Source organism: Misgurnus anguillicaudatus, chromosome 6 (genome assembly GCF_027580225.2).
Source record: "Misgurnus anguillicaudatus chromosome 6, ASM2758022v2, whole genome shotgun sequence".
In the NCBI taxonomy this organism is placed as follows: Eukaryota; Metazoa; Chordata; class Actinopteri; order Cypriniformes; family Cobitidae; genus Misgurnus; species Misgurnus anguillicaudatus.
The window spans coordinates 9,774,691-9,801,776 of NC_073342.2; the positions used below are offsets into that span (position 1 = coordinate 9,774,691).

Here is a 27,086-nt window from a genome sequence, read left to right on the forward strand (position 1 = left end):
AGATAGATAGATAGATAGATAGATAGATAGATAGATAGATAGATAGATAGATAGATAGATAGATAGATAGATAGATAGATAGATAGATAGATAGATAGATAGATAGATAGATAGATAGATAGATAGATACTTTATTTTTCACATTCACTGAAATCTACATCAAATAAACCTTAAACTTGAAACCATACAATCCTTTGTGAATTTAAAACATCATTGCGTTCTAAATGTGTGATGCAATTCATAAAGCAAATCAAGTGTTGCGTCGCATACTAAACATCAAGACAGTATAGCTGCAGTAGTGTACAATACCTTCATAAATGTCTAGTTTCTCTTTATTAACAACTATTGTAATAATGTATCTAGAAATAAAGGTATCTAGACTTTATGCATCAGGTAGGCAATTTCATCCAAAACTTATGCATGATATCTCTATACATCTATTAATCAACAAGTGTGTCTCCTGGGATTCAAACCCGTAATCTTTTCACCATTAACAATGCGCTACACTGAGCTACAGGTGCATTAGTTAAGTGAGTTAGTTATGTGGGGGCATCACTACAATGTTGATATATTTGATATAATTCATTTGCAGCTGTACCTACACATTTGAGTATCTATCTGGTTTTAGAGAGGAACATGTGGCCAGTAAATATATAGTCGCTTTTATAGCGCAATATAATAAAGTATAATGGGAAATATAACATGCCTGCCCTGCAGAGAGTCATGAGACACTTGTAGCTCCATATTATAAATGATATTCATAAATCAGCAATCCATATATACGCAGTCATTCTCTGTCAGCATCTCTTCACAGTTACTGTATGATGTTGATGCATAGCAACCATGTGTATATGATCCTCCTAACAATCTTCTATATCAATCACTGTGACATGTGACTATCACAGACCAATCGGATGTGACTATTAACAATCACCTCTGATCAACAGGTACAACAACCTGCTGAGAAGATCTGTGAGGAACAAATGACATCTTTAAATAGTCAGGAAAGAGAATAGAAAGCAAATGGAGACTGAAGTCTCCTGCTTTAGGTTGTAATCTCACGTGTGTCTTATTTCCAGTATCTCAATGATACTGTGCTTAGATTTGAAAAAACACCAAACTACGCATCCAATTACACATGCATTCATTTTTCATCAATATGCATGTTCCTGCGATCAAACTCGTGAACTTTGCTTTGCCAACATAATGCTTCACCAATTGAGCTGACACCGATACTTCACTCGTCACCCGAGCTAGCCACTAAACAATACACATTGTGCACACATTCACTTGCGTCTGTGTTAACTTAGCATACCGTAAGGGTTGTGTCTGAGCGCTGGTAAGACCCTCCTCCGTCCCATGCCGTTCCTCGGTTCCCTCTCCGCCTCCCCCCGTCCCCCCTGATCTCAGGTGTCGGAGCTCTTCGGGCTGGACGGCGTTGTACCAGTTTTGCGGTCCGCTGTCTGGTGTCAGCACCGGGCTGAGCGCCTCCTCCTGACCCTGAGCGGCTCCCTGCACGCTCTTCACCATGTTCACGGCATTCACCGGGAGCTGAAGCAACCTCTGCATGGTGGTCATCCTGAGCAACTTTACCTCGCAGAATCCCAAAGTTTGCTCAGATTCCCCCTGAGGCCGGCAAACAGACCTTTTGTCAAACACAACTGTAAAATCCGATCTTGGGAACAACAGGTGTCCGCAAAGCTTCAGCTCTCCCGATCCACAGGTCTCTGTAACATCTGATGAATCTCATGAATTGAATGCAGAGGCGTTTCTCATTCGTGGCCCTGAGATGAAAAGAGAGCTGACTGCGTGTTACGTCTCATCTGACGGCGAGAGCTCTTCTTGGATCTGCTCAGATCCGAATGATGGTGCGCACGCCGCTCTGATTGTTCATTGGAACAAACCCCGCCCACCTACACCAAACCCCGCCCCTCTCGGGAAACTCTCCCTCTCTCTCTTTCTCCCTCTCCTGACACATTTTTCCCTCTCTCGTCCTCTTTTCATTGTATTTTCAGTCGATTGCCTCTCCTTCTCTCAGGCATGACTCAGCTAAAAGGCTACTAGCAGGAAAACCTCTCGATTTGATGTGCAAACACAGGCATACACACAAAGGCCATACTGCTGTGTGCATTGTGCATACACACAGTATTGAAATCATCAGTATTCAGCATGCATATTTAGCATGACGTCGTGTCGAGTGCAATGCGTTGTGGGATGAGGTCATCAGCCTGTATGCATCTCACAATGCAATGCACTCAGGCTGACATTGCATTTCCAGCTTGCTCTAGATGAACCAGAAGTGATATCAGCTGAAAAACACGGAGGGAAAGGTGCTGAATTCACACTCACATACAGATGCAGAATTCACACCGACGTGAAAAATGTACAGAAACATTCCTACGTGTCGGACAAGCCTGGACCTTGCTGAGCTCAGATACACAATCTGTTCATCCTGTTTTATGAATATTCGAGCGTGATGCTGCGTGCTGAAAAATCAGAGAGCTGTACAGTAGACATCAGAAAAGTGTGTTGCCATGGCAACAGCAAGTGAGAGTCACTAGTCTTCATGTTTACTGTGAAACCAGTTTAACCGCAACTACACACAAACACTAATCCAACTCTGTACTAATATGTATCTTTTAGGTACTAATATGCACATTTAGTACCACCACAGTGACAGCAAAAATATTTATATATTATTTACAGAAGGCCTGACCAAGATCTTTTTTGATCAATATTGCAATTTTATCTATTATAAATAAAAGAAAGAGACTAACAGTGTGCAGATTTTATGTGTTTATCTATATTTATATACTTCATGTGCCACTTTTGTGCTGCAAACGCAATGCACTTCCATTAAGCTACATGGACACTACTAAAACATTTGATCTCATTTACAGAAAACCTTCATTAAAGACAATTTGCAACATTATACTACATAAACATAAAACACCAACCCACCAATGAATTAAAAGACAATTTAGACAGGTATAGCAATTTTTCTATGCATTTAACTGCAGGATCAACTAAAGTATTATAGCACCCCCTGGTGGAAACAGGCTGAATGTCTACTAGTTTCAAAGCCTTCCTTATTTAGCACAACTAATTCGATCCTAATCACTGCTTTAGTAAAAGACAGTAACACAAAATAACTCTTACTACATATTTTATATCAGATTATATATTTGAACTTTTCCTTTACTTAAAAATAGAGTTTAAAGGCAGGGTGCATGATCTCAAGTGCCAATGTTGACACTTGAAATCACCTAAACAAACACACCCCTACCCCAATAGAATCTGGACCTTCTTTTGATAGACACATACGCAACCCAGGCAACGATATCTGTTAGTAGACACACCCCTTACTGCTGACTGGCTACAAGTGTGTTTTATGCGGCCCGGCCCCGGTTTATAAAAAATCATGCACCCCGCCATGTTGTTGAATAGCAGGAAGAGTAAGGCCTCGTAAAAGCCGGCCGGCTTATGTTTTCAATAGTTTTTTTTAATGGAAGCTAGGCATTTTTCAAAAACGCCAGCAGCTGTTGTTTTTTTCGCGCTGAAAGCCAGTGCTCGGCAGTTTTTCCACGCTCAATGCTAAGCACCGACTGTTGAAAAATATAGTTAACTTTGAGTAAAAAGCTCTGCTCGTCAATGTCAGTTCTCACACGGCCGTCCAATCACAGTGGAGGAGAAGCGGGACAAAAATCACAACGACTGACAGTCGCTGAAAAAAAGCTAGCTTTCTGCGTCTGCCTGCCGTTTTTAGCTGCGTTTAAAAGCTTTGGTGTGCACGCCCCCTAAAGGTCTAGTAAAGCCAAAGTGTAGTTGTTGTTGGAAGTGTGAATGTTTAAATACAAACCAGACTAAAATAAAAGGCATGAAAATATGTACGTGCATGAGTGTGTGTGTGTGTGTGTGTGTGTGTGTGTGTGTGTGTGTGTGTGTGTGTTTGTGTATGTGTGTGTGTGTGTGTGTGTGTGTGTGTGTGTGTGTGTGTGTGTGTGTGTGTGTGTGTGTGTGTGTGTGTGTGTGTGTGTGTGTGTGCTTCTGGTTCAGTCTTCTGTCACATAAATCGTTTGAATTGAAATAATGCACAGTGAAACAGCTCAAAGAAATAGACCAACATCTACGCTAAAGAATTAAATAAAATCTCTGCGCTGAAGCCAGTTAGGGTATCAAATTTAGAAAAATGCTAAAGGTAGCCGACTAGCAATGAAATCACGATCCCACCCTCCATTCAAATCGCCATCCAAAGTCACGCTTCTTTCAAAACACATGAACACGCACCGATCAGATGGTCACATCTCATGTCTCATTCACCAGTGAGAAAACTTTGCAGTACAAACTGGTTTACATCAGAATTAGTTAAAGCACACCTTCGGTTGTGTAGTAACTATATCGTTAGGCTAATCCGTAAACTAACACAAATTTCATAGCAACACAATGTTTCATCAAAGTAGAATCTGAATCCATCGCAATACAAACATACGCGTACCTACCTTACCAAAATAAACAGTAAACAGTAAAGTTCCCGATGTTAGTTTGGGTTTTTGCTTATTGCTGATCAAGGCAGTTTTTGCTGTTGTTGTTATAAAAGATGTCTTTCGTTTTGTGGCTCCTGTCCAGGCTTTCAATTCAGCAGAAAAGTTTGCTATTATCTCCGTCTGTTTACAGAAAGGAGGTGAGGAAATGTGAACACGCCGATGACGTATGGTGTCTGCGTGAACAAGCTGCGCGGTGGCATTCAAATTACGCTTACGGATAAGGGAAAAAAGGCAACATCCGTTCGGACCGAGATCTATGATTGGTTAAACATTTTTTGGTCCTACGCCTTTCACAGATTACATAAATTTCTACAAATACATTTAAACAACTTAACATAGTAATTGCTATTAAGATGTGAGGAGACTTTTAACCAGCATAACTAAAAATGTTTCTGGATCAAATGAGATACCCGGCCTTTAAAGCAGGAGCTCGAGGGGCGCGAGATGGTGCCAGGGGCCCCATTTTTGTGAAATATTATAAAATACGTTAAGTAAGGAATAACGTATAGGCAGCCGGTTGTTACCGCACAAATATGCCCTGACAGTGTGATCAAACTGAATGGGATTATTTCACGATAACAACCTGCTGCCTGTACGTTATCCTGCTTATTTCACGGCTATTTACCTCATAAGTAAGGTAAACAACATTAAATATTGATTTTACATATTTGCTCATTTTTTACAAAAGCAGACATGTTTACTTTCGGTTTTAAGATAAGACAAGATTTTCACATGTCACGAACACATTATTTGGTTTAATCATTTGTGTTACTTTAAAAATGTATTCCGTTACAGTTACAAATTACTTCAAAAAAAGTATTTAGTAATGTAATCCAAGTACCACAATATGAAAGTGATTACTTTTGGATTACTTCAAGATCAGATATAATTTTTTTAAATAAACCAACAATTTTTATTTATTTAGAATTTCACCGAATTTTATGTAAATAACTATACGGATATCTAGTGGCTACAGTATGGTATTACTAACATGGGAACAACAGGTGTTGTTAGCTTCTAACATGTAGGCTTCACTAAAGAAAGCGTTTTCGTAGCTGGAAGGCACAGTTTGCACTGTACAACCATGTTTTTGGCATTATCTTCTTTGAAAAACAAAATAGCAGCGGAATTTCCGAGAAATTAAATATTTTTTTTCCCACGGGCAACATCGTTTCTAGCAGCAGTGATTCAATCTGTGTCTGAGGAAATTGTTATAGGGACACGTGACTCGTGTTGTGAGTCATTAATCAAGCAACGCTTAGTGTTATTATGCAAAAATACTGATTTATTTAGTTTTAAATGAAACCATTGTAATCCTGAAAGTATTCCCCCCTTTTTTTCCAAAAAGTAACTATAATCTAATTATATAACGCTGTTACATGTATTCCGTTACTCCCCAACCCTGCATATATGTTATTTAAAGACATATTTATATTTAATTTTTGTGTAATATTAACCTGTACATGTCAAAATGATTTGCAGCATCCGGGTTACCGTGTGTTATTAGTTTTGAGCGGTAGTTATCTCGGAATAACATGCCTTGGAACGTCGCAACTAGCCAATCAGAATCAAGCATTTGCCATGTAATGATTTATAGTGTAATATCAAACCTCAGAAAATACAGCTACCAACCAACAGCACTACATTGTATAATGTAATATGTTTTGTTTAATTCAAAGTCCAAGTTTGAGATGGTTTTATGTCATGAATTTTAGGGATGCACCCTACACAAGGGAAGGGGGCATACGTTGAAAAGTTTGAGAACCACAGGGTTAAAGCACATCACATAACCTTGTGCAATGAGTGACATACCAGAACCTTTATATTCCTCACACCACATTGATCTGAAACAGCTTCCTCTAAATATAACCACAGAGAGAGAGAGAGAGAGAGAGAGAGAGAGAGAGAGAGAGAGAGAGAGAGAGAGAGAGAGAGAGAGAGAGAGAGAGAGAGAGAGAGAGAGAGAGAGAGTGAGAGAGAGAGAGAGATGGTGGTGGTGGTGAAAATCTGGTTTAAACCATCAGTAAACAAGAGAGATCAGACAGAGAAAATAGATATAGACGTGGAGCTAAAAGAGGAAGTAAATCAGAAGGTAAAGTTAAAGATAAAAGCAGATGTAAATGTTAATTAAGAGGAAGATGTGGCCAGTAATCGCATAAAACAAAGATTAAATTAGAAGGAGCCTTAAAGTCAAAAAGTATAAGACCCATATTTTCATATTTAGCACGAACATCATTATGTACTGTAGGCCATGACGTATCTAAAGCTCGAGCGCTGTCCACCATCCGGTGCTGAAATACAAACCTCACTACACACACAAACACACACTATCAACACGACACACATCTCACTTCAAACAGATTACAATACCAAACACATATTTATGTTCTCTCTCTCTCAGTCAGATTTAAATCAGATCTGTCCGATCAGTAGGCGCGGTGTGTGTTTATGTGCATAATAATAATTATAGCACATACTTTGCCTAAACGTATGCTTAAATCATATCGATTACGCACAAACAACACCTCAATAACTTGTTTAACAACACAAATATCGCTTTTATCATGGTTTGTTGTTCCAGCGGATTTATCCGCGCATGCGCGTCTCCCTCAGTCTGAGATTAGGCGTTTGACTTCACACGAACCTGCGCAGGACGATTGGCGTATAACATCACAGTACCGCGAGACCTGTGCCTTCGAATCCCTCTCGCGGTACTGTGATGGCATAGGCCGGACAGTCTGCGCAGCGCGGCGTGAAGTCGAACACGCCTATTGTCTGTACGGTGAACGATTCACAGATGTAAGCGCGTCTCACCTCTTGTAGTCGGTGGAGAAGATGCCGCCGCTTGCCGGGTCGTGGCCGTACTCGGGCTCGCCGGACGAGCCTCCCTTCTCATCGCTAAACGCGGAGCTCGCGGACATCTCAGCTGCCGTGATGCGATTTACCGTGCGGAGCGGCGGCGATGAGAGACTGAGTCACGTGACTCGGGTGCTGAAACAGACAAGGCCGCGCCGAGCGCATGCGTGCACGGGCACAGCTAGATTCGTATTTTTTTTATAAAATAATGAATTATGAAAAAAATGTACTCTTAAAACTGCAGTTATGTCTTAAAACACAAATAAATGGAATATATTTTATGTAAATAAACAGCAAGTAAAATTCGTTTGGTATTCTATATCAAAACGAAATGAGCAGGTGAACTCGTGAAATACTCAAAAGTCGGTCTAAAAATAGGGTTTCTTCAACCACTTTATTTCGTTTGATGATCCCTAATAATTTCTAATAATAGAATATTATAATAATAGAATAATTCCTAATAATTTCTAATAATGGTCAGGACAATTGATCATAGCAAAAACTATTTAATTCATTTGTTTAAAACACTTACGTTAAAGTTATTATGTATTTTTGCCTTTAACATTTATATTTACAGTCAAAATAATACTTTACCTTGATTTTTGCTCCTAACAAAACTGCAAGTTTGCCTTTTTCCACCAGATGGCGCCAGCGCTGTGTCGCTGCAGTCGAGTCGCTTCTCTACTAAGTTTTCTGTATGTATTAAATATATATTCATGCACATTGTAATTAATGTTTATAAGTTAGACATGTAGAACAGGGCAAAAACGAAATGTTTTATTGCAATTAAAGCTGGTTTAGTGTAATTCTTGTCGAAACTTTGCATCACAATGAATAAATGCGGTCCCTACTGTTTAACGAATGTTGAAGGTTTTAAAATGAGATATATCGTTGATGACTCAATAAATAAATGTAGTCATCATTACAAATACAAACATAACATACTGCATATGTGATATATTGTAGAGATAGTCTATAGTAAAATCACTACTGTTAAACCCAAAATTAAACACATTATCGTCTCCCTCTGCTGGATAACAAGAGCAACTTTCATTTGAACTTCTTCGTGAGAGTTTATCTCTGGGTTCAAGTGCATTATAAAAAACGACCCACAGACATTTTTCTCTTATTCCCATTCCTTCATTCTGTCAGTCACATGAGTGGGAAGGCACGAAGTCTTTTCTTGGATTCAGGAAATTCCTGTGAAGTGGGAGTTGGACAAACATTTGTTTTTCTGAGCAATGTCAACAGAGTGCGCTGCTGTTGCTTCAGATCAAAAACATGACTGCGTTAACTTGTTTGACTTATACATCACATAACACGGATATTGTTCAAGAAAATGTGTCATTTTTTGATTTGCGTTATATATTTTTCAGTGTAGTTGTCAATCTGCCCATGATCTGCAAAGTCTCTATGCAGCTAAATGTACGGAAGTTCTGCTACATTTGCCAAAACTGGAAGGATAACAGAGCAAACTGTCCTGGAAAATATCCCACAATGCAATGCATTCAAACTTACCTTTCAATGCAAAAAATTCAAGGGGCTTGTTCGACTTCATGTGGCGCCGCAAGAAATGACAGGCGGATGACGTCAAAGTTCCGCGAGAGTGATTTGAAAGCAGAGTCTTCCCTAAGATTTCTCGAATCGCTCTCGCGCTACTTTGACGTCATCCGCCTGTCAGTATTGTGCCGCGGTATGAAGTCGAACAACTAATTTGTACTTTTAATTACCAATTTAATGAATGAAAGTGATGTCATGACATCACCTGTTTAAACTCCTCTTCCTTAACAAGGAATTGAATATTTTAATTATTGCTTATTTACAAAGAATTTGGTGCTAAGATGAATCGCAAAACAACCATGTAGGCCACCACCTATTTTTTTCAGAAGTAACTTTTTAAATCAGTATTAGCTTTCAACATGTCAAGTTGTGTAGATGTGTTATTAGATGTTGTTTCTTTTTCTTTAAAGGTTAACCGCTGACAGATGCCTTAAAAGGTAAAACACGTGGAAGGAGAGAGCAGATACGGTGTGTGCTTCCTAAAATAAGCTAAAGCCCTCTGAATGAACATATCACAAGCACTTACATATGCAGTCTGGTGTTAAATCCATACAAGGAGATGCTATAAGGATTAAACAAAGCACTGGAAAATCAAAGCTGGAACGGACTTATCAGTTTAGTTTTTGCAGGACTGGATGCTTAAGATAACTAGACGAGCCATTGCCATGTTTAATAAAAGAATTTGTATATGCATGCAAAAAGTGTTTCATGTTTACTATATATTTTTGTAAATCATCAAAAGGAAACTTAAAGGTGCTAAAGAATGCATTGAAAAAAACCTCTTAAATTGTTCTTTGATATCTACATAGAAGGTATGTGGCTTTATTAAATGCAAAAATTGTACATGTCCACTTACAATCCTAGGATTTGCCTATAAAACTAAATGGTGTATTACCTGATTTAAAAGGGTCATGAATAATAAAGTTGAGCTCAGCTCTGATTGGCTGTTTGTCAGAGCAGTTCATTACAGTAGTTCTGTGTGTGTGTAAACAGACTTTATGTTTGAGCCTGTATGAGATTAAGATACAGAATTTGAGGAATAATCAATTGTTTGGAGATTGTTAATGGGCGTTTCTCAGTGGTAAGTTTGAAGTTTTTTTCAGTATGGACCTGCAAAACGTGACTGTAAAGTCAACAGTAGAACTTCAGCCTAAACGCTAGCATATAGCATTAACTAGCATATCGCGCTAACTCAGCAGTCGCAACTTTAAAAAGACAGCTTTAAAAAAAGAAAAACACCAACCACAAGATCCTCAAATCTCTTTTAATTTCTCCAGTTTCACATTCTGAAAAATCAGCGTTTACTTTTTTCTAAACGTTATATAATACAGCAATCTCATGTTAGCAGTCCATTTAAACTCGCAGTACTGCCACAGTCAGAAAACTTTCAGTATGTAACACCAGAGCAAAGAAAATAAATCATGAATTGCACTTATTTACTTCAAACAGGCTATAGACAGAATCAACATCAACAAAAAGAAAACCGCAAAACAACAAGGGAACACTAAACTGCTCATACATATATACTTTTCACAAAAAAATGCATAAATATTCATTATTACACAAACGTACAAAAACATTGTACATTTTTCTATCTTTTTTTTGTTCAAATATTCTCAGAGCAGACACCGATACTGGAGGTTTGGTGAGATCAGGATACAGGAGGATTGAAAGTTTGGAAAACTCTTTCGGAAATCACACAGAGAAACAAATAACCAGTGCATGTCATCATCAGTTCGTAATAAGAGAGAAAGAAATGGAGAGAGAGCAAGAATATAAGACAATAAAATATTTATGTTTGCTGGGACCTGGAGTCATGTCAACACAAGCACAAATGACTAGACAAATGCTTTTGTGTACACCTCATAACTTAATGCATGCAGAATAAACCACCCCCCCAAAAAAAAATTAAAACCGCAAATAGAGCAGCTAGACGAGTGAACGCCTGCGCGTGATTGGCTCGTCGAGCGCAGGTTTGAAACCGGAGACAGTACCGTGAAGTTTGTCAGTATCCTGTGCATCTCACCACGTTCATCAGAGCGCTTCAGAGAAGAACAAATTCCTTCATGCATCGATTGTCCATTAAATAAACCTGATTAAATTAAATGTTGAGCGTAGTTCCGCTTACTTCAAACGGGAGAAAAATTAAAAATCCGGTACTGAACACATGGCATCTGTGGAGACAAAAAAAATCAGTGTACAAACATCACACCACAATGGTGTTCACGAGTCAAGAGGACTCCGATACTCACTGATCTTTTTAACAGAACTGGCGTGACTTCCACCCTGGTTGAGAACTTTCGGATGGAGATGGATACCAGCGCATCTACAGAAGAGAGATCAGAAGATCTTGAACAATCATTTCTATATAACCATCAAGTTCCCCAAAGAACTTAGTATAGTTGTTTGTGTCATGCTCAATATAAAAAAACCAAGAGGTCCAAAGACGCACAAAGCCAAATGGAGAACCTGATACATACAACACTTTATAAGAAGGATCTTTGCTGAACTGAGATTTTAATACAACACTGGTATTTTTACCGCAGTAGTGAAGGCTCTGAACTCACTGACTGCATTAAAGTTATCAGTGAATCTATAAACATCTTTCAGCAACATCACATTATTTTTCCCTATTCACAGAGCACTCCCTTCCTCTGCCGAGGGCAAGAGAAGGGCGGCAATCAGCCTGGCACGTCCGTTTTAGACCTTTACACATATACAGTGAACTTCCCGCATTCTTCACGAGCCGTCGAACGCTTCGAAGTGACCAGCGGCATACAAAGAGCACAGGCCATTAGGAAATTAAAGCCAGCGAGCTTTTAATCTCCAGTCATTTTGAGGTGGGTGTGGCATGCGAGGGAAGACTTTTCCCCATTGTTTACATCATCCAAGCTACATGGATGCCAAATTTTAAAGCATAAAGTTATCAATGCAAAAGGATTCAAGTCACTAATAAGGTCTCATATGTACACTATTATCAGAAAACAACACTTTAAAAGGTCCCAATACATACCTTTGCGGTACTAATTTGCAACCTTTAGATACAAAGCTGTACTTTTTGAAAGTGTATCACCCCGATTGTACCTTATATCAAACTCTTCATTCATGCAGCTTTCGGTAGATCGACAGCGCATTATTGTCCAGCAACCCAGATTGCTCATGGGTCCATTAGCAGCCCGACCTGCTTTGTGATTGTAATATAACACCTCTTTAGATTTTGTTTGATCATATTTGAAGTGACGTACTCACTTAATTTTTAGTCGCAAAGTTCACTTCAAGCTTAGGTGTTCCTGTAGCTCAACTGGTAAAGCATCATGCTTACAACACGCAAGGTTTGATTCCCAGAGAAAGCACATGCTAATAAAATTTACAGATTGAATGTGCTGCCAAATGCATAAATGCGTAAAGAAACCGCATACTGTACAGCTCAAGTGAAACCTCTTCATCCATGACCTTTAGTTCTCATTTGGTTGTTGCCATGACAACCGCACTGTCTAGTTGTCCAATCAATAAACTCTGTCAAGTCAAGAGTCTCCTAAATCAATCATGGTTTATTTTGCATACAAGTGTACACTAAAATCTTTACGATAATGATGCACCGCAACAACTTCATATTAGCTTAACCAAGGTCCACCTGTATGAATGTGAAAACTACTTAAGCAGTTCAATGCAACTCTTTGCGAGGGAGCATTCAAACACGTGTTGCTTTTAATAGGTTGTAAAAGCATTCACACACACAGATTTTGGCTAAAGTTTAACTGGCCCTTTCCGGGCACAGATTCACTCAACGTCCAAGTCATAATCCAACCCCAGATGCAATTAAAAACAGCTTTTCTTTAACGTGATCTCTCAGCAACGCTCACAGGCCAAAGAATGCCGTTCTGATGGATTCTGGGTAATTGGGCAAGTCATACTACATAGGTGAGTCTTCTATAGGAGCATACAAGTTGTACTTTAATTCGAAGCATGCAACTGTTGTGGCACATGCAAGTATGCAGCACATAGACCTCAAAGCAAAAGAGAGAAGGGAACGCATCAGCTGGTCGCTCACCTGGGCGTGCAGGGCGGCGGCTGCGGCAGCCGCAGGGTACGTGAAAGCGGCATGAGGCAGACCTGGGGTCAGTTCAGTGGTGTACAGTGGATACGGAGCCCACGCTTCAGGGGACGCGGGGATAAGTGCTGCCGCCGTCAGGTCATCTATGGAATTACCAACACGTTTTAACATATCTGGCTTTTCTTATCCATGAAGCATGTTTCCCTTGAACTGAAAATTAAATTAACCCTTGAATCACAGTGTCTCTTTACTTACAAGGGTCTCGAGCAATGAAGTGCGCACCAAGAGCTGGATGCAAATTGGATGGGTTCGGTGTGGCCATTAGTTTACTCTTTGCCATCTTCGTGTTGGCTTTCGCAAACTCCAGACGCAGCGTTTGAGGACTCTCTGGATCAAAACGGATTCCCTGAGAAGAGACGAGACTTGGTGTATAGCAGACAGTTCATTGCTTAAAGGGATAGTTCATCCAAAAATAAAAATGTCACCAATGACTCACCCTCATGCCATCCCAAACTCGTTCATCTTCAAAACACAGTTTAATGTGTTTTAGATTTCGAGAGCTTGACCTTTTATTGAAAATGTATGTACGGTATACTGTCCATGTCCAGAAAGGCAACAAAAACATCAAAGAAGTTCATGTGACATCAGTGGGTCAGCCAGAATCTGTTGAAGCATCGAACATACATTTTAGTCCAAAAATAACACTTTGCAAACATGTCCAAGGATAACACGTCACTGCAGTCACGTGACTTCAGTCTCGTGCACACAGTTCACAACAGACCCAGAAGAGAAGACAATGCTGAATAAAGTCGTAATTTTTGTTATTTTTGGACCAAAATGTATCCTCGATGCTTCAACAAATTCCAACTGACCCGCTGATGTCTCATGGACTACTTTGATGATGTTTTTATTACCTTTCTGGACATGGACAGCACACCGTACATACATCCCCAACGGAGGGTCAGAAAGCTCTCTGACTAAATCCAAAACATCTCAAACTGTGTTCCGAAGAGGAACGACATGAAGGCGAGTCATCAATGACATTATTTTCATTTTTGGGTGAACTATCCCTTTAAGATATAGCAGAAATCAATCCATCATGCCCATATATCCCCACAAGCGTCTGTTTCTTAACTTGGCAGTTAATTCCCAATGCATCTAACATTCAGCTAGAAATGCTTGACGTCATGGCATTTCTCAGAGACCACAGTGAAAAATATTTTTCCCATTGAGAAAAGCACAGTATCCAAATGAGACTTGAGAAGTTTGGAGGGGTCTGGTAAATTATTAAATGCTGCCATCCCGTCCGTTTATTGACGGATCAGCGATCACTTACGTTTAGCGCGTTCTTCGCAGCTTCAGCCCCGGACCTGCTGTCAAAGGTAACAAACCCCACGGGCTGGAGGATGGATAGAAATATAGAGAAAGATATTGAATTTGACGTCGATGAACAACAGCATCTGTGTGAATTTACATCTATGCATTTGGTAGATGCTTTTTAGTGACTTACAGTGCATTACAAGGTATACATTTTTATCAGTATGCATGCTCAAAAATATCAACATCCATGTCTTATCTATGTAATACTTTACCCCCCCCAAAAAAAATGTTCACATGTATAACATAACCACATTATCAAATTAATAGATGAGTATAGCTTAGTTAAAATAAAAATAATCTAGAAATGTTTTTGGAAGTTTTCATTATATACTGCCAAGTTTAAACTGAGCAAAGTCATATTTCACCTGTTTTGAGGTCAGTTTTATGAGCGATCCTTCATATCCCTGTTTTAGACAAAACATAAAAGCAAAAAATGAATTTAAAACCTTATAGCCACAAGCAGTTTCATTCTAATGTACGTCCCGCTCACCTTGAAGGGTCTGAACAGCAGGTAAAGTTCACGTGGTTTGATGTCGACAGGCAGGCCGCTGACAAACAGCGTTCGTACCTAAAACAGGGAAATGCCTACATGACAACAGCACAACCAATATGACTGAAAGATGCCAACAATCTCGTGACCTCTGACCTTGTAGTGATGTATAAACTTAAAAAAACTTAAACTTAAAAAAATTTGAAATGAGAACTACCTTTGATTCTCTCTTCCTATTGTGTCAGTGTCTTCATTTTCTGCAGATTTTGCTTAAATGTGTTCAGATTAAATCATGAGACTGTGTTAGTTTTAGTGAGCAGAAGTGTGTGCGTGGTGATCAGGTGTGTGCGCGCGACCCTTAGCGTGGATGTGGAAACTTCTGCAGGGCAGAAACGGCATTTCTGCTCGAATGAGAGAAGGTAGAAATCGAATTTAAAATCTAAATGATCAGGATGGATGATATTACAGTGAACACAAAGTACAGAGGGGAAAAAAATCATTATAAACACTGGAAAAAGAAAAAAACAGCATGTTTCAGAGGTCACCTTGAACTTTTAATTCTTCAAAAACATTATCACACAAATCAAGTTCAAGTTTCACAGATTATAAAGTTATGAATGTAATGAGCGTTTAAAACAGATGTCAACTTCATAGATATAGTGTGAAGGAAGCACATAGTGTGCTATGACCTTTTATGGAAAAGGAGAAAGAGGGGAGAGAGATTTAACATGACCCATCACATTCTCTAAACGCTTTAAAGAAGGACATCCATAATCTGAAGCAATTTCATCAAATTTTTATATTATTTTGTCACTTAAACTTAGTGTTGGATTTGAAATGTGATGCATGGCAGAAGATATACACCATCACTCAGGTGCCCCACAAAAAAAAACAAAAGTGAGCTGTACTGAACCATACCAGGTAGTACTATCCAATTGAAAAGTGCCATAATATGTACGATTTAGGTACTAATGTGCACTCTTTAGGTTACCACTTATACAAGTGTGCACTAAGGGTGTAAAAAGTGAAAAATTATGAAACGGCACACTAAATAACGGGACAAATATCCAGCGGCACACCCCATAATCTCATAGATTTTCAGATGTCTTCCACATCACTTCCACCAATACAGCGAGCACTGGAAACCCATCATTTCCTGCCGGTCCGCGAGCGTCTGCAGGGGACATCGGCACTGTGATCTTAAACTCAAAAAAAAAGTTCTGATGTTCCCGAAATACTCAAGCAGCCTCAGCCAACAGCTGAGAGGGTAAATAAACAACGGGAATTTAATAAAAAGGGAATAAAACGCACCACAAAACAAACAATGGACAATGAAGTCGATTCTCTGTGCAGCTAGGGTCAGTGAAATGGGACGTAGGTCTTTCAGGACAGAAACAAAAGCTTATTTGGGTTGAGAGGGGAGGAAACCCGTCCTGATGATCACAGGTCCAGGCTTGAAAACGCACTGACCCGGCGCTACAAAGAAACAATGACAGGACACGACGCCCTACGAAACCCAGCCCAAGACCTCTCCAACCACAACTAACAAGACCTGTACTGTATGACATTACGGACACCGCTTAAAATTGAACATCAGACCCATCTGATGGTACAAGTACATGCATTAAGTCGTACGTCAAGCAAAAACAAACATAACTCATAAATGAGGCATCATGCATCTATATAGTGCGTAAACAAATTTAATTGAATTTCTAATTTATTTAAAACAGTAGAGAGGCCACAAGTCCAAATTAAAGCCAAAAGGAGTACAAACCTTTTAAACCTGCAATACTAAAATATTTTGGTAGCACTTTTCAATAAGGCCTTATTTATTATAATGCATTAGCCAAATAATAAACAATAATTTGGTTGTTAATTTTTGGAAGGGATGTTTAGATAATATTGTTATAAACTAACACACAATGAACTAATATGAATAAAAAAATGAGGATAATATTACAATAAATAACAATAAAAATAATAAATGCTGATTTATTAATCTTAGTGCTTTAATATTTGTATTATAAGTGCACTGTAAAAAAATCTGCAGCATTTTTTGCCAAATCAACACATTTTTGTGTTACTTTAACTTAAAAATATAAGTTAAACAATTACAACTTGAATTTATAAGTCATGTCAACTTTAAGCCAAAACTTAAAATAGTAGGTTAAATTGACTTGCAAAACCAAGTTGTTTTAACTTTAACTGATTTTTTTTTAAAACGGTGCATGGTTTATTTGGCATATCGATTAGCATAGGCAAACCTATGATTTTACTACAATAACCATGCTTTAACCATGTTTTTAACTGTAGTAAAAATAGTTTAAAATTTTTGTAAGGTATTATAAACCAAACTAACATTATTAACTATTAACAGATCAAATGTTTGATTTTAAATCTAGGCCATTATCAAATGTTAAAATTAATATAAGGCTTTAATAAAAAAATGCTGTAGAAGTATTGGTTTTTGTTAGTTTAGCATTTGTTAGCTAATGTAAAATCTTATTTTAAAATGACCAATTTCTTTTTGCAAATAAAAGTAAGTATTTAATTGTTTGGGGGTCCAATAAAACAAAAAGTTTAAAACATAACGCAAATGGCTTTAAACTTTATTCGTACATTGTAACAAAAGTCTGTGTGTCATCAGGTGAGTCTTTACACTTCAATGCCAACATGGAGATTAATCATCAACAGACTCGCATTCCTCTCACAACACAATAAACCCTCCGTACTTTCACACCAAAAACCCATTTTACCTTCACAAAACACGCGCATTTCAGTAAATAAACTCCTGAAAAAAACTTTAAATGACCTCAGAGACGCGCAATGCGACTTTACTTTGAACTCCGTGCCAAGCGCGCACTTTCACCAATCATCCGCCCGGAGACACTTTTAACTTGACCAAGTCAACTTTATGTTTACTAAACAAGTTTATTGCGCTTACCTCCTCCTCTAATGAAACACTGGTGTTCGTCTCTGAATCTGACTTCAGACTCATTGTGTAACTTTAACGCGTCGTTGTGCCAGAAAAAAGTAACAAAACAAACTCAGTTTTCCCTGTCGGTGATTTTTCCCCCTGGTGTGCGTTAAAGTTGCAGGAAAGTCTCGGTGTCGTTTGTGCTCAGGTGAAGCCGTGAGTTAAAGCCAGAATCCGAAAATAAAGGTGAGAGGTGCTCGGTGAGGGTGAGAAAGGGAAAGGAGGTGATTTTTGGAGTTTGCTTGTTTCCCCTCTCGCTCACATCAAGCTCGTTTGAGTTGAGGTGGAAAGAAATGAGAAAAGAGGAACCGTTGATAGATTTAAAGCTGGAGTTGTACGTCTGCTCTTCTGTCCTATTAGCGGATCAATCATGTTCGATGCGCGCACTCGAGCTTCAGATGGGACTCAGCTGCGCGAGGCCCGGCCCACCTGGCCGTCATCTGCATATTCGACCCTGCCTTCATATCTATCCCCTCCTTTACATCGAACCCTGCTAACATGTTATCTAATCCCAACTTTCATACTTTTATGTCATGTAACCCCTATAACCCTGTCTTTATATTTAGTCCAAAATGTTTTAATTTCGCTTCCACTTCGCACACCTTGCCTTTAAATCTAAATCCATTACTTCATCTGTACAAATCGTTTACATTATAACTCTGCCTCTTTAACATTCAATTATACACTTTTTTGGGGTCTCTTTTAATATAAAGGGACATATTTAACTTTATTTTAACAGTTAATGGTCTTTGGCTCCACATTAGAGACATTAACTGGATTTGTTCTGTCGAAATGTAGCGTAAATACTGAATACAGGACAGTTTCACATATATGATTTTATCGTAAGTCCTCATTTGTCTGTGATCTCGCGCCTGTCCCGCATGACGCGCGTGCCTCGGGTCTCGTGACGCGCTCTGGATTCATCGCGACCGCGAGTGTTTATTGTAAATGCGCCAAATCTGAAACATTTATGATGCTGTGTAACCATTGCAAAAACAGTTCACAGCCCTAATGTTAAAACTTGTGAAACACATTATAACTTTTGCATTTAACTGTGCACACACTAAATCAAGTAGGCCATATCAAAGACAGTACAACATTGTCCTCCAAAATATGATATTGTTGTGTAAATACTGACAAAACATTACATTTAGATTCCTACTATTTAAATCATTTAAGCAGACCTACTTGATAAAAATATATATAATTTAAATAGCCTATCAGTCTAAAATGAAAAGCTTTTGCACTGTTTTTAATATCTGGTCTTGTTAATAATAAAATAATATTTTAATAGAAACATAAAGTGAATTTGGGTATTCTTGATGTTTTGCTTGTATTTTCTCTGTAATGTCAGCATTATCAATCACATACATGTGTGCTAGGCCAGTAAATTTAAGAGGTTTAATATGTACACAGTTGAATTTGGCTTCCGGTAGACTTACCGCAACAGTGTGTATATAACTGTTTGTGTGTGTGTGCAATAATGTAGACTCAAGTCTGTGTATGCAGGAACAACAGACTTCCTGACTTTGTACTGCAGGACAATCATTCAATGGCTGTTGTGACTCCGTGCAGATCTGAGACTTTAACAATCATTGACCTGCTAATGTTCTTACCGCTTAACTAAAACAATCTGACCCTTTACTTAAATCTAAGGAAAACATGCCACTGCATCAGCAGTTCACACCTTCACTCACGGATGGTATGATAATTTTAGGTTTTTAAAAATAATGTTGCGAGTAATTGTAATATTATTGCAGCAGTGTATTGTTTGTTTATACCTATAAAGAATAGATACAGTTTTTAAATACTGGTAATTTTTCTAATTTTTTATTTTTCTAATACTGCGCACCTACAAATGATGTCAAATCAACATATATTTTTATGTCACTTTAACTTAAAGAGTACTTTAAACTTTCACAAGATTTAAAATAAATCTTCATTCTAAAAATAGCTGGGTTATTTTTGACTCATAAATGGGTAAACATTGGACCGGGAACACATAAAAGCGTATGTTGGGTTGTTTTTGTTATGCAACCATGACAGCAGTTGGGTTAAAACAACCCAGCATTGGGTCAATTTTAACCCAGCAGTGTGTTCTGTCCGATATTTACCCATTATGGGTCAAAAATAACCCAGCCATTTTAAAGTGTTTGGTGTCCCCAGAGTACATATGTAAAGTTTTAGCAAAGCACACCAATCATTTATTATAACATGTTAAAATTGACACTTTGTAGGTGTGAGTAAAAATGTGCCATTTTTGGGTGTGTCCTTTTAAATGCAAATGAGCTGATGCAAACACTGATCGCCATAATGGTGGTTTGTTGAAATTGAAAACCCAATTGTGCTGTCAATTATTTTCTCTCTCTCTTTCTCTCTGCACTAAATGTCAGTGCCGTGGTTGAATAGTGCAGATTAAGGGGCGGTATTATCCCCTTCTGACATTACAAGGGGACCCAAATTTCAATGACCTATTTTTTCACATGCTTGCAGAGAATGGTTTACCAAAACTAAGTTACTGGGTTGATCTTTTTCACATTTTCTAGGCTGATAGGGGAGGGATGCACCGATAGGATTTTTTTGGGCCGATACTGATACTGATTTAAACAGACAACTTCTGGCCGATACCGATATTAAACACTTGTATACAATACTACGTCCTCTTGATATTTCTGCAGAACACTCATTGCAAATGGCGATTTTTTTGGTCTTTATCCGAGATTTTGAAGAAAGCCCAGACTGCAGACATTTTCCCGAAATACTCTAGACCGCATGGATCACGTGAATGAGTAATCTCGCGTGATTAATTACGTGATTTATTATTTTTTCCCTCACCACACGTCTGACAAACTATAATTTATACAACTTATTTTGTTTTGCGAAGTATTTCATTATTTAGATAATTATTGTTAAAAATGCTGGATTATGCAACAGACATGCAACTCATTGCCTTTATGCTGTTAATTAATAAACAATCGGTATCGGCCTTTCTCGTGCTATTGCCGATTGTTTCAATCAAAAATCGTCCCATAAATATCGGCGGCCGATTCATCGGTGCATCACTACTGGGGACCCAATTATAGCACTTAAACATGGAAAAAGTCAGATTTAAAAAAATTAAGTTAAACAATTTCAACTTGTTTTTATAAGTCAAACTTAAAATAGTAAGTCTGACTTTCAAAACTAGTTGTTTTAACTTCATGCTGCATTTTTTACAGTGTATCTTTAAATGTTATAGTAAGTATTTATTTTTGATGGACATACTGTGTTTTTTCCATTCTTACATTCGGTGAGTGATGAATATTCATGAGCAGGTATTGATAATAGGGTTTAGAGTCACTGATTAACCGTTGGCTGGTAAAAGGCCTGTTTCATGACTCTGTGGTCTCTAAACTTATAACCTTGTTGTGGGAAATTAATAGGGTGACCATACATGCCATTTTCCCCAGACACGTCTGGGCCAGGATTTCAGGTGCATCCTTAGGAGGTCCTATTGGTTGACCGCATACATCATCGAGGTTTAATATTTCTGGTTTAATATTTCAAAAAAGCAACCACTACATTTCAAGGTATGAATAAAACTACAATGATTGTAGGTCTTAAGAGAAATAAATCTTAATTTTATAATGTTTTAAACTAAAATGTGAGAACCCAGATGACTTACGGTCAACAAATATGACTTCTGGAAGACAAACCCGAAATCCTGTCCGGGGAAAATAGCACGTATGGTCATCCTAAATTTAAGATAATAAAATAGTTTAGATAATAGTTATAATAAAAGTATTTGTTTGAGTCATCAAATTAAGAGCGAATAAAGGTTAAGCTTAGATTGTTTCTCACTTACAGTAATATACTGTTGATTAGACTCACAAACTGAAACTACTTAATATTTTTGAGTGTTAAACAGTTCACACAAATGTTTTAACTACAAAAACAAGCACAATTTTCAAATATTAAATACATTAAATTCATAGGGGCAGTTTCTTGGACAGTCTTATCTTAGTCCCAGACTTAAATGCAAGTTTAATTTAAAAAAATGTGCTGACATATTTTAACATATATCAGCCATTGTTCTGTCTCAAGATGCACACCAGTATTTTATTTTTATTATTTTGTAAGATTTGTTTTTAAAAACTACATAAATGTCCTAATATAACTGGATTAATCTAAACTCTGTCCTGGAAACTGCCCTTTAACCTCCTAAGACCTGGACATCACTTTTTTTTGCACCATAATACTTAATTCTGTATAACTGGAACCTGTTGTACACAGACAATTTCACTGCTTTATGTTCAAAGAAAAAGATTTGGTGGTTCTTCCTAACCTCAAAATAGCTGGAAGAAATCTGAAAAAAGACAAACCAAAGCTCGGGTCTTGGAGGTTAAGCCGAAGCCTTTGTTAAATCTCTGCCAAAATCAGTTAACAAAATGTAATTCTTGGGTTAATCGAGACATCAGATAAACAGAGGGTGTGAGTTGGGCGTTTCTTACCCTGTGCAGTCCCAGCGGGTGTGCGCCTCTTTTAGGAGACCACCAGGCCCCTTCCTAATCAGGGGGGGCGAGTGAGGGGGAGAACGCTGCTAGAGATAAACTCGTCTCCCACCATCACCTCGCTATCAGACACGAGGGGTATAAATAACAAACCCCTGACATTCTTCATCGCCACGGAGATAACATCAAGAGGACCTAAATGAGAGCACGCACACCCGTTACTGCTCAGAGAACCGTGATACTAACAGCAGAGGTCACTTTGGGGTCAGTAATAAAATTCGAAGGATGTAGAAAGTTCAAAACAACGTTGAGGGGTTACCCGTGTTCCTGTTTGTGTATAGGTCTGTTCCTCCGCTGTGACAGTGTACAGAAGTCCACACCAGGCCGAGGGCGGCAAATCATCGCCGTTTGTTTGACAGAAGCCGACGAATCACTCTCGCTCCGGGTGTGTGATTTACACCGACGCGGGATTACAGCATTAATGCTTATAAACAGACAGAAAGTGTAGATATAATGTATAAGACAGATTCATGTAGAACATTATCAAGATGGATAAAACATTCAGGAGGCCTGCGAACTTCTTTGTTTTGTGATGACATAAAAGGGTTTTGGTTTATTACGAGTTACGCTCGATCAACAACATCTGTGGAATGAATGTGTTGACGGTTATACGCTTACTTTGTGGGTCAAATTGCCTTCCAACACAAATGCATTCAAGCAGAATATTCCTTTAAATAGGATCTTATGTGGTGAAAAACTACAGACAGCTGATCTCTGATCAGCGGAGGAAAGGTCGCCGCAAGCTTTATTCAACAGCGATGTATCTCTCAACGCTGTCGAGCGTCTCTGACGCACTACAGAGCGCTGGTAAAATATTTAAAGGCTCTTATTGCTGTTTCATGTCCGTCTGGTGGGGTTGGGTAGCCTACTTTTTATAAACCGTAATGGAGGAGTTTTCATCCAGTTTTATAAAAAAAGAAAAAGTCAATATAAGATTAAACCAATACACCAACATTACATTTAAAGTAAAAATTCCTCTAAGAATTCAACTAAATCCTCAGAACTAAAAAATATGTTAACTCATTCACCGCCAGCCTTTTTGAGAAAAGTTGCCCACCCCCATTTTTGTGATTTTAACGAAAGTTTCACAAAATTTCTTGCAGGAAAAATTATCTTCTATAAATATATAAACATACAAATATATAAAATGAAAGAACACACCATCTGCTTTCAAACAAACAATAAACAAACAAACAAACATAATGGGGAAAAAACGTTTCATTATATATTTACTTTTACCACTTAATTTAACCACTGAAATATGGACATTTCTCTTCAAAAATACAAAATTTTGAGCAAAAAGCTTAAAAAAATTGCGTTTTTGTAAAGGAATTTATGTTAGAGATCAGATCCAGAATGACTATCAAACTTAAAGGCAGTTAAAATAAATCATTAAATCTTTTTAACTTCCGTTTTTGATAAATTCGGTTTGGCGACATCTAGTGGATAAAAGCACTTTTTTACACTTTCACTTTGAAATTCGTCCAGAAAGGCATATTTATCAGCTAAATATTAACTCATAATTGATGAGATAACTCGTCAATGGTGGGGAAAGAGTTAACTATTTGTATATTTACATCTTCGTACATGGCTGCATGCTTTAAAGGTGCAGTGTGTAAATTTAGTGGTGAGGTTGTGAATTGCAACCAATGGCTCAGTCCACTGCTCTTCCCTCGCTTTTGAAACGCATAGAGAAGCTACAGTAGCCACCATCGGAAAAGCATATCATCGACTGAGACAAATTAATAAAAAAATTTGTCCGTTAAGGGCTTCTGTAGAAACATGCAGAGGTGTAAAGAGTAGCTGAAAGCCATACTTGAGTAAAAGTACAAATTCCTTACTGTAAAAATTACTCCACTACAAGTTACAAGTCACCAATTTAAATACGACTTGAGTAAAAGTATTAAAGTAACCCAATTTAAAAGTACTCAAGTATTTTTACTCGTACTGAATGTTGGCTCAAAGATGCACTAGTCATCAACACAAAGAGACATTGTAGGTCAGTAAAAACTAAGAAAGTTTATTTATGAGGTTTTTTTCCTAATATAGAAAAGAAATCAAACACCTCAAAATTTTGACCTGGCAGAACAAACACAGATTAAACATAGTCATAGTCTTTTGATTAAAATTTAATTTAGTTTTAGTCATATTTTTGTCATCTGAATCGATTTAGTTTTAGTCTAATTTTATTCAACATTACATTTTATTTAAACCCATTTAATTTTAGTCTAGTGTCATTGTGTATTTGAATGTGCCATGCTGAAAAATATATAGCCTAACTTTGTGATATAAATATATGGTAACACTTTACAATAAGGTTCATTAGTTAACATTAGTTAGCTACATTAGTTAACATTAACTAAAAATGAACTGCACTTAGCATTTATTAATCTTTGTTAATTTTAATTTCAACAACTACTTATATTCATTAAAATCTTGTTAACATTAGTTAATGCACTCTGATCTAACATGAACAAACAATTAAAGCTTACATTTTTATTAACTATTAACAAAGATGAATAAATAATGTAACAAATGTATTGCTCATGGTTTGTTCAAGTTAGTTAATACACTAACTACTGTTAACTAATGAACCTTATTGTAAAGTGTTACCAAATATTCTTATAGGCCTTAAGATATAAAAAGATATAATTTTAATATTTAAAAAATTCCAGTAAACTAAAATTACACTAACAGAAATATGATAATGCATATTTAAAACAGGAAGTTGTTCATTCGAAAGATTAATTGAAAACACATGTAGTGCGTAACACCACTATCTCACATTAAGTGCACATTTAGTCATGCATCCCTCTTTACAGTAAATACATTACAGCATACTTGGTTAAATTTGAGGACAGTGAAATTGTACACTTGTTATCAATCTTATAATGTGCTTAAGTTACTTGAGCAATCAGTACAGGACATCGCTGGTTTATTTTGGCATATATAGTAAGATATATAAAGTTATGTAACATACCAGCTTAGGTTAGCTGATAAAGTAGAATCAGAGTATATAAAACAGTTGTTCTTGCATTTGAGTTGAGGGATGACCCAATCTCGATACACTTTAGATTTGATTGTAGCATCACAAGTTTAACAAAGGGTCCCTTGACAGAAGCAAATGTGATCCATATGTTTGCTCTTTATCTCGTCTCTCAGATAAGACGCTAACTAACTTTTCTCTACAGTTTAGGACATACGCAGCACGCAGATGTCCCGCTCCGGTGGCTCAACGCAAGCCATTCAGTGTTTGACATCAAAATACCGCGAGACCAGACTTCTCCATCTGCATTTGATTCGCTCTCGCAGTACTTTGATTTCATACGTTTGCTCTGCGTAGCGCCAATGAAGTCCCTCAGTTGTGTGTGTCCGTCTAACCTCGCGACCACAGATTCTATCCATCATCACTCGCTGACACTTTCGTTTCGTTTTTATTTGACGAATAAACAATGTAGCGAGTAACGTTTAGTGTCATTTCAAATGTAGTGGAGTAAAGAGTACAAAAACCCAATCAAAAATGTAATTGAGTAGAGAGTAAAAGTTGCTTATATTTTTGATACTCAGTACAAGTACAAAGTAGCCCAAAAAATACTTAAGTACAGTAACGAAGTACATTTACTCGAGTACTTTACACCTCTGGAAACATGGCGGCACAAAATGATGACTTCCACGTAAGGGGACCCTCAGTATATGTAGATAAAAATGTCTCATTCTAAGGTAATGAAAACATAATGGTTTATATTAAAAGGTCTTTATACACCACTGATAATATAGTTTTTTATATTATTTAGCATTTCTGTCAAGAAATCCTTTTGAAAATTACACACTGCACCTTTAATTTAAAGCAATTCAAGCTATGGCCGATAAAAAAATTCTGGATTTGTTAAGTTAAAACTAAGTTTTGGTTAGATAAAGTTCAGGTAGAGAGACATCAAACGAATGATCTTATGATATTCGTGACAGACCGTTCTGCTGTACATCCACACACTCGTTCCCAGGGTTCAAAGTTTTATGTGTCACATGCTTGTCTGGTGGATTACCATTGAATGATTTGTGGTGCGGGCCTGTGCATCACACAATAAAAAAGTCAAAGATTAATAAAGGAATAATTTGTAAGAAAGTGCAGCTTATGATTGTAACAATCATAATAAAAGTGCAAATACAGGGTGTTGCTCACACGCGCTGGAAAAACAGACACTGTGGATCTATTTAAGAAGTGGTGGAGTGATTGTAAACTATTTTATACAGTTGTATATACACACTGGTTTATAGAGACTCAACGGGCTCCTTTTAAGGTGAATTCACTGTTTGCTCTGTGCGTTGAACCTCTGCTGCCAAATTTCGTTGGGAAGAAGTTGCACTTTGAGAGAGAGAGAGAGAGAGAGAGAAAGAGAGAGAGACGGCAATTTCACAAAAAAAAATTATTTTGCAAAAAATGTATGCTATGTATGTGTGTGTATGTGTATTTTTCACCTGAAGTGCGTAAAAGTCACATGATCATCCTTTAAATGTGGCGCATGGTGTGTTGGACTTCATGCGGCATCAAAAGAAATGAACAAACACATGACATAAAAATACAGCAAGAACGATTCGGGAGTGAACTGCTCTGTATGTTTTTGAATAACTTGCAGTATTTTGATGTCATCCACATGTCCGTCTGCGTGACGCCGTA

The 27,086-nt window shown here is 37.7% G+C and overlaps 2 protein-coding genes and 2 long non-coding RNA genes across 10 annotated transcripts in view; 2 read left to right on the forward strand and 2 right to left on the reverse strand.

Annotated features, from left to right (window-relative positions):
- Nucleotides 1-7,541, reverse strand: part of ap3b2 (adaptor related protein complex 3 subunit beta 2) — a 66,681-nt gene extending 59,140 nt beyond the window's left edge. For 2 of the 7 annotated variants that reach the window (XM_073868483.1, XM_073868481.1), the window contains exon 1: nucleotides 1,316-1,860. In XM_073868483.1, the coding sequence (XP_073724584.1) occupies nucleotides 1,316-1,578 (263 nt within the window). In that variant the 5' untranslated portion in view covers nucleotides 1,579-1,860. Of the gene's footprint in view, nucleotides 1-1,315; nucleotides 1,862-7,358 lie in introns of those variants that run through there. The other 5 variants (XM_073868485.1, XM_073868486.1, XM_073868480.1 and 2 more) reach the window with 5 other exon arrangements.
- Nucleotides 7,446-9,661, forward strand: LOC129433806 (uncharacterized). The gene is made up of 2 exons (XR_008640485.2): nucleotides 7,446-8,095; nucleotides 9,371-9,661. It is a non-coding gene; the product is annotated as an uncharacterized lncRNA (long non-coding RNA).
- A 549-nt stretch (nucleotides 9,662-10,210) lies between these two features.
- On the reverse strand, nucleotides 10,211-18,250 carry rbpms2a (RNA binding protein, mRNA processing factor 2a). The gene is made up of 8 exons (XM_055192483.2): nucleotides 17,829-18,250; nucleotides 14,885-14,962; nucleotides 14,760-14,798; nucleotides 14,351-14,413; nucleotides 13,270-13,420; nucleotides 13,012-13,157; nucleotides 11,213-11,286; nucleotides 10,211-11,134 (listed from the first exon to the last, which is right to left on the reverse strand). Exons 1-7 carry the CDS (start codon nucleotides 17,880-17,882, stop codon nucleotides 11,221-11,223), a joined length of 597 nt encoding a protein of 198 aa, XP_055048458.1. The 5' UTR covers nucleotides 17,883-18,250; the 3' UTR covers nucleotides 10,211-11,134; nucleotides 11,213-11,220.
- A 4,103-nt stretch (nucleotides 18,251-22,353) lies between these two features.
- On the forward strand, nucleotides 22,354-22,928 carry LOC129433807 (uncharacterized). The gene is made up of 2 exons (XR_008640486.2): nucleotides 22,354-22,615; nucleotides 22,693-22,928. It is a non-coding gene; the product is annotated as an uncharacterized lncRNA (long non-coding RNA).
- Nucleotides 22,929-27,086: the final 4,158 nt, after the last annotated feature.

Excerpts from the sequence above, each read along its gene's own strand:
- rbpms2a (XM_055192483.2), bottom strand. The coding sequence starts at position 17,882 with ATGAGTCTGAAGTCAGATTCAGAGACGAACACCAGTGTTTCATTAGAG. Across the intron at positions 13,158-13,269 it reads CTTCATTGCTCGAGACCCTT|ATGACCTGACGGCGGCAGCA; the intron begins GTAAGTAAAGAG and ends GTAATTCCATAG. Across the intron at positions 11,287-13,011 it reads CCGCCGCCCTGCACGCCCAG|ATGCGCTGGTATCCATCTCC; the intron begins GTGAGCGACCAG and ends TCTCTTCTGTAG.